The following is a 10777-nucleotide window of genomic DNA, read 5'->3' as shown; positions in this document are numbered from 1 at the left end:
GTACCTGGAAATCCAGATACATTGGCACGAAGAGCCTCTTTCCTTAAAGGAAAATTGACGGAATGGTGACATTTGACAGCATTACAAAAGAATTACAAACGATTAAGGGGCATTAACAAGCGTACTCCTTTGTGTTGTAAGGAAAATGATCTTCCAACAATTATTGGAAGTAAACCACAAAAGTATAAAAGGAAAAGTTTCAGGACTCATCCTTATGCTAGAAGTGGAAGAAGTTCTTGGAAACCAAGAACAGTATGGTCTAGACAGAAAGCCAGATCTTACAAATCTGGACAAAGAAGTAGACCATCAAGAAGTAGGATATCATCTCAAGCATCGAGTACATCTCGAAGCACAGGAAGAACACATACGAAGAAAACTTTCAGAAGAGCTCATACTCGAGCTAATGAAAGTTTCAAGGACTGTAATTGCTGGACATGTGGAGCAAGATGTCATATCTCGACCAACTGTCTAGAAAATGAAAAAAGAGGTATTAAACGCTTCGATCCAACTCCGGATATTGAAGAAGCAGTTTATTACCAAGATCTTATTCAGGTATACAGATTTGAGGATATTGCCTCAGATGAAAGTATATATGAAGAAGAAGAAATTCTAATTCAGGGAGAATCCGATGGAACTGAATCGGAATCTGACTGAAGACGATATGTTTCGACACGAAACACATTAGGATTTGTCTGGATTTTTTAGCCAGACAACAATATCTCATAACATGGTCTAAAGGATCATGAAAGAAAATCCTAGCCTACAGAGATATCACGGATTCTCTGCAGGACAGGTAGAAAAGTTTTTAGGAAATCTTGGCCTAAGAAACAGAAAGCATCATCTAATCTATAAAGTCTCCAGAAGGAAAATGGCAATCCCAATGGAACTTACTGGAAATAGAATGAAGACGCAATTAATTCCTTCTGAAGAAATTAAGGAGGAATTACAAAAACTCAAGATAGAAGTAGCCAAGACTATGTCTTGGATTCATATTGGAGCAATCCAAATTATGATAAAAGCTACTTTCAAAGAAGGTATATATTCACCCATTGATATTACTATCTGCGATAAAAGAATGGGGAACCTTCAAGATTCAGTACTTGAAACTATATCAGGAAATCTCTGTGCAGGAAAAATTGTAGGAGTAATCTATCCAAGGATAGCCTACAACCTGGCAGATCGAGATTTCAGTCGAGCCTTGACATTGCATCAAAATTTCAAGGAAAAGAGGCTGATGAAGGAGGGTAATACTATTTCGATCTCCTTCCATCCTTCTGGGCATCTAAGTTTTCCTCTTGTAGAAAAACTTTTCGGCTCCTGTTGGATTTCTTGGACAGGGGATTTTCCCCACCGATAACTTGTAATTCTATCTCCTTGAAAAGATAGTCTTCTTGATTCCAATCTAAGATTTTGATTCCTCTGTAGAATCGGTCTGTCTTGTATTTGGATATCTGTTTCTTGTATTAAAGGAAACTCACATCTTTCTGGATAAATTGTCTGAGCAATTTTTCCAAATATCTTTGGTATCTCTATAAACTCATTTCTAATAAATAATTCTGAATGATGTGTATTAGATAGAGCATATGAGATCAGAGGAATCAATTTCCTTGTAATACCATTTACTATTTAGAACAACCTATGATAGGAACTTACCAAGGAATGATCCAAGTTGGAGAATTGGAAGTTCATGTCACAGGAGTACCAGGGAAAGAACCAGATTACTTGGTTCTTGGACTAGAGTTTCTTGAGGAACATAAACCTTGGAAACATTTAGAGTTTGGAATGGAGTTTCTGGCAAATGATAAAATGTGAAAAATTCAATGACCATGAGCCCATTCTCGATATACATTACAGTAGGAATGTTATATGAACAGTATAAGGCAGAATATTTTGCTGCTTATATTGATTCAGGTGCTGGAATCTGTACAGCAAAACGAGGAGTTTTTCCAAATAATTTGGAAAAAGAACTACCCAAGATTGCTGGAAGAGATTTTTCCAAACGAATCTTAATCTTATGTAAATGGATTAAGATGACTGAAATAATGATTGGCGGTGCTGGGCAAACACCTTGGTACAAGGTAAAGACACCACCAATTTATTTTCATGATACAAGAGCTGATATTTTGTTAGGAAACAATTTCCTACAAATGTTCAAGTCCTATACTCAAGAAAATGAGACTCGAAGATTAGTGTTTACAACCCTTTGTAATCACAAAATCATAGTCCAGAGACAACGAGAGGCATTTTATAGAAAATTGCCAATCCAGTTTCGCAGCAAGCGTGGTGATTCAGGACAACTTCTGAACCCAAAAATGAAAGATTCTAGAAGGTTTGGAGAAACAATGCTTCAGTTAAGAGCAGATAAACATCTCCAACCAGAAGAAATAGAATACCTTAAGATAACTCTGCATAAGAATGAAGTAGAGTTTGAATCTAAGGTATCTTTGGAAGATGTCAAGAAAATGATCAAAGAAAATTACAATGAAGATCCCTTGACATGGTGGGACAAAAATAGCTTGCCTTAAAATTAAGGAGGGTAAAGAGTATGGATTTGTCTAAGCCTATCCCAATGAATATTATTGATCAAAGGGATATGCAGATTATAATCAAGGAACATTTGGACCTTGGTTTAATCAAAGCAAGAATGTCACCATATAGCAGTCCAGGTTTTCTGGTAAGAAATCATGGTGAGATAAAACGAGGTAAACCCAGATTAGTTATTAATTACCAAGAAATTAATAAAATTCTAGAGTTTGATGGGTATTTTATACATAGTAGAGAACATATAATAAGTTGCATACGTAATGCCAAGATATTCTCTAAATTCGATTGTAAGTCCGGATTTTATCAGATTCGAATGCAGGAAGAAAGCAAGAAATTCACAGCTTTCTCCACACCTCATGGACATTATATTTGGGAGGTATTACCAATGGGATTGGCTAATTCACCACAGATATTTCAAAGAAAGATGGATAATCTTTTTAAAGATTATTTTAAGTTTATATTTGTTTATATTGATGATGTTTTAATAGCGTATAAAGATATGAATGAACATGTTAAACACTTGGAAAGTTTTTCCAATTTTTGTAAAAAAGAAGGACTGGTTTTATCTGAAAAGAAAGCAGCCATTGCAACAAGAAAGATTGAATTCCTCGGAATTGAAATCGATGAGTCAGGAATAATTCTGCAAGAACATATAGTGGAAAAGATGCAGAATTTTTCAAAAAGTCTCAAAGACAAGAAGCAACTTCAAAGTTTTTTAGGAGTTGTTAATTTTGCTGGGATGTTTATCAAAAACCTAGCAAAACACAGGAAAGTGTTTAGTCCATTATTGAAAAAAGATGCTAGATTCATATGGACAGATGAACACACAAAGGGACTATGTCAATTAAAGAAAATTTGTAAAAATCTTTCAAAAATGGCTATTCCTCAAGATGAGGATTATCTGGTATTATACACAGATGCCAGTGATCAATGGTGGGCAGCAGTTCTTACTAAGCTCACACCCAAGGGAGAACAACCATGCCGATATTGCAGTGGTTTATTCTCAGATGCAGAAGCCATCAGAGGACATATCAACGAGAAGGAATTTTATGCAGTAAAAAGGGCTTTTGAGAAATGACCATTATTTTTACTTGCAAAGAAATTTACTTTGAAGATTGATAACACACAGGTGAAAGCTTTTTTAAGTAATAGAATTGAATCTAAACCTGAGAATGCCATATTATTACGATGGCAGGCATTATGTCAAAATTATATTTTTGATATTGTGATAATAAAATCTCACGAAAATATTCTTGCAGATTTTTAACCAAGAGATGGACAGCATTGATGTCGATGCTATTATCAAGATGCAGAGGCATTTGAGGGAACACCTTAAAATGCTTCAAACCGAGTTTAACAAGTTAGTCTTAAACGCAGAAGTTGTGGGAAGGCTTCAACAAGCAGATAAGAGAATTGTCTCTGATCGAATCACAGGATGTTTACAAACATATACTCAGCTATGGTCTGTAATACAAAGGCCTCTCTTCCAAGGCATTGAAAAACCACTGGTTTCTCAAATAGAGAGTTTTCGAGTACAGGACTCTATACCTAGAGCAGGGGATTCAAGTACCCCTAACACAAGTATTAAGACGGGATTATCTTCTGATGAGTCGTCTAAAACAAAAATTGAAACTCCAGATTTTAATCTCGAGTCTTCAAGTCAACCCTTCACCTCGGAGATTGAAGAGGGAGATATCAACCTTAGACCCAATACCGATAGGGGCAAAGCTAAGATTGGTACTAATGAAACTGCAATTTCTCCATTTCAGGTTTACCAACAGACTTGGGAGAAATTAAATACAAGAATTGGCATCAACCCAGCCATTGTTCGAGTTGATGTTGCAGGAAAATATCCTAGGGTATGGATGAAACAAAATTTATATCCAAAGGAAGTCAAAGCTTGGTATAAATTTGAGGCCCTTGCCTCGGTTTATACTACTTCACCCAGCTTCCCGGAAATATCAGCACTACCAAAATGGATACAGGAAGCGGTACATGAAACTTGGACAAACAATGATCATTTGTCCAAAGGAGATATTTTGAAGCTGTATTTTTTCAGTGCAGCACCAGAACCAGCAGGAAATTGCACATATAGAAAGATGATCAGAAAAAATCTGTCATGAATGCCAGAACTAGAAAGAACCGGAGTTCGGTAAAGGTTTCAAACCGAGATCTGATCGAAAACATTTTACCGAGAACAGGACAAGTGGGGAAGGACCACAAACACATTTTCCTCGAGAATACAAAAGGACTGAGATTCCTCGACAAAATTAAAAGCAACCATGTGATCAACCCACTAGCATAAAGAAGAACCACTATGTGAGTGGAAGAACAGGACCACCAATAATTGGTGGTAGATGACAAAACTACATTGGGTACCATATATTTAAATGAATAAAGGAATCCAATGAATAAAAGCAAGATAACCGGTCACAAAATTCACATCTATAAATAAGTAGAGATTGGAACCAGAATAACACACAAAGACGAAACTGAAGAAAATGTATTTCACATATCTAAAAGTTTCTAAAAGAAGAATCAAGAAAAACATAGATCAGCTGGAAGCTCTCAGATGGATAATTAAACATTACAAAGAAAAAGGAGACGAGATTTCAGTAGATATATTACAAGCTCATCTCTACTGATATTGTGGAGAGATAAAAGAAGAAGAGAAGTTGATTTCTAGATTGATAATCTAGAAAAAGACATTTCAAAAAATAATTGAGGGACCACCTCAATAGACCACTCAACCACTGCAGGGTCCATATGCAAGCTGTAAAGGCTTATCAAGATTTGGAATCCGAGTTTCAAATCCGAAGAAGCTTTCTATAAATAAGGCAGGAAGAAGGAAGTGAAGATCATCGAACATTTTTCTCATTTCTTTCAAAACTAATTGTGATATTTCTCTTTCTAGTTTATGTGTTTTCAAGTTCGGTTACTATAAGTAGCTAAACAAGTTCCTCCTCCTTTACAGGAAGTTTCAATGTAATAATAAATGTTTGTGTTTGAATAAAGAGATCTTTGCTATTAGAACAACTCATATATTATTTTCAAAATTTTATCTTTTGCTGTACACCCTAAGGTAGGAAACGAATTAGGGTTGTGCTAAGTGCTGCTGAAGGAATCTGCGTCGGTAACCATCGGTTGCGATCGTGTGGTTGGACTGTGAGGAGCAGTTCGTAAAATACGGTGGATATAACCCGGTGGCATTCTGGTCAAAAAGGTAAAAGATTTAATTTATTTTACGGAAGCATGATTAGCCTTTAAATTTGAAAAGAAAATCATTTAATTTAAAATATGGTTGAAGGGTATTTTAAGAAATGGGGAGTAGGAATAAAAAAGTATGGTCAAAGGGGACTGAATGCAAATTTTTCCTATTCCTAAATCCAGCCCGATAAGTTGACTGATCTGTGAATAAATCTCTTGTGAGACGGTCTCACGAATCTTTATCTGTGAGACGAGTCAACCCTACCAATATTCACAATAAAAAATAATAGTCCTAACATAAAAAGTAATATTTTTTCATTGATGACCCAAATAAGATATTCGTCTCACAAAATACGATTCGTGATACCGATTCACACAAATTTTTGTCCTGATTCATTATTATTATTTTTATTTTAATAATAATATTATTAAAAATATTAATATTATTATTATTATTATCATCATCATCATCATCATCATCTTAAGTATGCTTTTATTTTTAAAAAAATTATCCTTAGCTACATAATATACTTAAAAGGATATTTTTATACAAACAACCACCGACGTGTTATTATTTCCACCTTTTTTAAATAGCTAAACCCAATTCTTATTTGACTAAAACATACATTAAAATAATTTGATAAATTCATCTCGTAAACTTTTATTTTCACCAACAGATATCTAATTTCATAAATTTATATTTTCACAAACAGATACATATTTCCAAAAATTACTTAAATATGAAAAATACTTTCAAAAATTAAATGTTTATATCCCAACATACGAAAATAACAAAAGAAATTTGTGCTTTCAAGGGCAACTTAAAACCAATGAAAAGTAAAAGAATACAAATTAAATTAGGTCGGTACCATTCTTGTCATGATTATTCTCTATTAAGTTATGGTTGAATTCTGCATTGGTAAAATGTACACAAACCAACGAATGAAGGCCAAATACAGATCAAATTAGAGTAAGTTGTGACATTGTCACGAGAGTTGGTTGCCAAAGCAACTGATACTTTGTTCATAGAATGTAAGCAAAGTGCAACAAATGTATTATTACAACCAGAAACTAGAATATCCCTGTAAGAAGATTGGCCGCCGTCGAGATGGCAGCTCCTGTTATGGCACACTGCACTACCTGCTCGTGCGAGTGCTCGCCTGTGGTTAGAGCCAGCACCGCTCCCGTAACTGCCCCCGCCATCAAACTGTTTTTCTGAACCATAAAAACCATCCATAATCCACCGTACAGAGGGATGATTCTAGTTATGGGAAAGGAAACTAGAGAAACAAACTGTGCAAAAACGAAATTATTACCCAATCATGAACTCCCCTAGCCTCCTTCAATCCATAAGTGACACCAGAATACATCCCTGCTGCTAAACCTGCACCATTTGGTCACATGTACAACATTAGCTATACAACATTAGCTCTACGGCCGATGGCCTAAGTTCCTATCAGATAATGACTAGTAATCCCATGGGTTTAAAGTATGCAAATGTCAGTGACTTCTTTGGTAGTAATTAACAAGAGTGAAATGTGATTCCGAAATAAGACATCCATGATCAATAGTAGAATTTTATAATCAAGCTCAGATGTAAGCTCGTGAACTTATTATCCTAGATCAGAACAAGTTGATAGCATGCCCTTTGTTACATCCCCATGTCCCCACGCGAAAAAAGGAAAGAGAAGGATGGGGTTTCTCTCGCATTTGGTATAGCAGGCCGAAGTGGGAGGCTCGCATGACAGGCTATTAGCGCACAATTCCTTTAGCAGCTATCGGTTATTTCAAATTCAATCCTCAGTTTTTGAATTACAACGCTTTAAACTAGAAAAGCATAAGGAAATGTACAGCATCTTGTTCGACCATAAAAAATAGCCACTTAGGACACTAAAAACACATGGTCTAAATCAGCAGGCTTACCCCATTGCATAGATTCTATGCCTGTGTTCTTCACCTGCAATTTCAGCACCATGACAAAACATTAAATCACAAAGAAATAAAAATATATTAAACATTTAGAATGAGCTCCATTAATCTGAAACAAGAAACTCTTTACTCATCCAACTTGCTCGTGTTCACGCGATCAACGGAGAATAATATATGCCGAACTAGAAATATAGTTAACCTAGGTTGGCCTTTTACTCTGAAGACATCCATCCAAATATATAAAGATAGTTATGACTACAAGCTACTTCAACTTACCAAGGCCTCAACCGACTTTCGGTTACTTTCTCCTGCAAACATAGTCAACACAAACATGAATAGCATAAGTATAAGCCAAGAAATCCAATCTACCGTATGAAAGCATTATATTCAATCAAAAGGAATGCTAAACAAATTTGTAGCCTAACTTCTAAAACCTCATGCATTATATTCAATCAAAGGAATGCTAAACAAATTTGTAGCCTAACTTCTAAAACCTTGTGGCATCCCCGAGAACTCAAGCCTACCTCGGATATGACATATCAGTAAGGTTGATTTTCACAAAATCTCAATCGAAGATCGTGCCCACGACAAGGTCACATAATAACTAAATCATGCAGCACCGAACCAAACACAAATTCGAATATTTTCAGCTCAGTAACCAGTAGAATTAAAAAAGCAGTATCACCATGCCCTCGTACTTCTTCTGAATGGCAATTTAACTCACCGTGTTTTTACAATAACTGAGAGCACGTTTGCATTTGAAATGATTTTAACTTTTCTGAATTCCACTGACTTCACATTCTTCAATCGTTGTTCATAACTAATATCAGTCATGTTAATGGGTTCCAAATCCAACAAAAATAGACTAATTTAAAACATATCGTTTTAATCAAGTCGTCCATTTAAATCAATCCATTCAAAGGCAACCAAACTTCGATGGCTCAAGGCTTGTGGAGCGAAACAGAATCTCTGGTATTCCTTCCCAAAGAAAATTATTTACTCATTTATATTTGGTAGTACTACATGATTCTTCATAACCCTTGAACATTAATACATAATCCTTGGATGGGAGAATTTTCATCTGACAAGACAAATATTACAACAGTTGACCACTAGCATGGATTTATTCTTTCCCAACGAGAACAAACCAACCTCAAAACAAATTATCTCAAAGCAAATCTTCAGAAACATCGGAAACAAAATCACAAAATCTCATTTTGTTTTCTCGTTAGTAAATGAATCGACCTCAACTAAATATATACCCGGAACACTCACTCCTGTTCTAAAGTTCAATGCATGTAAGTACTTAGAAACCACATATGACCAAGGAAGAATAAAGAATCATCAGGCGCAGTCGCCGCCTTCCTACAAATTTTCTTCTAAAAATATTTCATGATACCCGCATGATTCTTATATAAAATACTCATGTATATATTATGGAAAAATAATTTACCCCAAAAGCTTTGGGCTTTTAGTTTCGCACCAACCAGAATTCCAAAACAATGGATTTTCTTGGTTTCGTTTATCAATCTATTCTTCTTCCAACAAAATAAAATCAGACATGGTGATTTCATTTTCGTTTCATTTAGACAAAGACCTCTAAACATAATCATTACTTCTCATCCAATTATTCTAAAATTAATTAATTATCATATGATAATAATCCAAAACTTTATGGTATTTAAAAATTTAAGGAACTATTGTTACATAAAGGATTACACAATAGATGGAATTAGTTTAAAATAAAATATCAAATTTACCAAAACCCGAAGATATACTAAATTACCAGACGAATTCGATTATTTTCCCTCCCCGAACAACTACAAACATGCATACATTCTTCCCCAAATCAATAAATAACTCTAATACCGCAAACACAGTTTAGATTAAAACAAGTACTGATTGACGTTCCAAACCTCGTAGATCCGGGAAACGGTGTTGCCTTTTGGGAGCCCCAATCTCAGTGCTGCCGCCTGTGGTTGCATCTCCATCCACACCTTATCAATAATCAAATTAAACATTTTCAATTTCTGAAAAAAAATTGCTCCATCAAAACTTGATGACCTTTTCTTCAATATAGATAACTTGTTTAATTACAAGTGACTGGAAAAATTGACACCAATATTTTGATTTCAAAATCATTTTAGTTGCTTAAGGATTAAGATTTTAATATTTGATTAGTGGGGGAAAAGGTTAACTCACTTTCTACAGCAGTAAGATAAGCTTCCCGAGACACAGCCTGTATTGCTCCAATCTGCCACGGGATCATAAGAACACAAATATCACAGAAAAGTAAATACAACAAACTCTATAATCACACCATTCTGTCCCACATTAGAGATTTAACATCAATATTCACACACACATACACACGTGTGTGCGCGCATATATTTGTATGTAAAGAACGTACCCCAGCAGCTTTGACGAAGCTTTCAGCGATCCGATTGAGCAAAGGGTGGCCAAGATCCAAGAAACCTCCCTTATCGAAGCTCCTCAGCTCATCTAGCAACGATCGAGTCTCCAAGTTACTTCCACTCATCTTGTTTTTTTTTACCCACACTTTTTTGACGAAACCCAAGAAAAAATAGAGGGGAAGAAGAGAGATAAAGACGGACTGAGATGGACAGGTGTCCCTCTGTGCTGTATATGCGTCCGTTGCATTTGATCCAGTATCGCGAGCTTCGTGGCGGTCTCTGGGGAATGCGGGTTCAGCTACGTGGCGTTGCCGATGAAACGCACGCGTGGATTTTTAAAGTTGTTGATTGTAATTTTATACACGGCGTTAAAACCGTCTGGGTCGGGTTTTTTTGGGATGCTCTGACTTTTCGTGTAGGATGACACCCGTTTTTTAAAGTTGATTCGAATAGATATGTTTGAGTTGACACCCTTTTTTAAGGAGTATGTCACTTGTTATACGGTCTCACGAATTTTTATCTGTGAGACGGTCAACCCTACTGATATTCACATTAAAAAATAATGCTTTTAGCATAAGAAGTAATACTTTTTCATGGATGACCCAAATAAGAGATCCGTCTCACAAAATACGACCCGTGAGACCGTCTCACACAAGTTTTTGCCAATTAAAGTTGGACAGATA

The 10777-nt window shown here is 35.6% G+C and overlaps 1 protein-coding gene across 1 annotated transcript; it reads right to left on the bottom strand.

The window, feature by feature from the left end:
* Positions 1–6694: 6694 nt before the first annotated feature.
* Positions 6695–10339, bottom strand: LOC140985362 (outer envelope pore protein 16-2, chloroplastic). Its single transcript, XM_073453203.1, has 7 exons — positions 10091–10339; positions 9883–9934; positions 9597–9677; positions 7957–7988; positions 7675–7708; positions 7068–7135; positions 6695–6966 (listed from the first exon to the last, which is right to left on the bottom strand). Exons 1-7 carry the CDS (start codon positions 10217–10219, stop codon positions 6823–6825), a joined length of 540 nt encoding a protein of 179 aa, XP_073309304.1. The 5' UTR covers positions 10220–10339; the 3' UTR covers positions 6695–6822.
* Positions 10340–10777: the final 438 nt, after the last annotated feature.

This window comes from Primulina huaijiensis, chromosome 9, assembly GCF_012295235.1.
Source record: "Primulina huaijiensis isolate GDHJ02 chromosome 9, ASM1229523v2, whole genome shotgun sequence".
Classification (NCBI taxonomy): Eukaryota; Viridiplantae; Streptophyta; class Magnoliopsida; order Lamiales; family Gesneriaceae; genus Primulina; species Primulina huaijiensis.
The sequence above is the reverse complement of the archived record's forward strand: the minus strand, read 5'-3'. Positions and strand labels throughout refer to the sequence as shown.

What these genes read in the sequence shown, in the direction of transcription:
- LOC140985362 (XM_073453203.1), bottom strand. Translation starts at nt 10,219, where the DNA reads ATGAGTGGAAGTAACTTGGAGACTCGATCGTTGCTAGATGAGCTGAGG. An exon ending in GCTTCGTCAAAGCTGCTGGG is followed by an intron (nt 9,935 to 10,090) that starts GTACGTTCTTTA and finishes ATCCCGTGGCAG; the next exon opens with ATTGGAGCAATACAGGCTGT. An exon ending in CTAGGGGAGTTCATGATTGG is followed by an intron (nt 6,967 to 7,067) that starts GTAATAATTTCG and finishes TTTATGGTTCAG; the next exon opens with AAAAACAGTTTGATGGCGGG.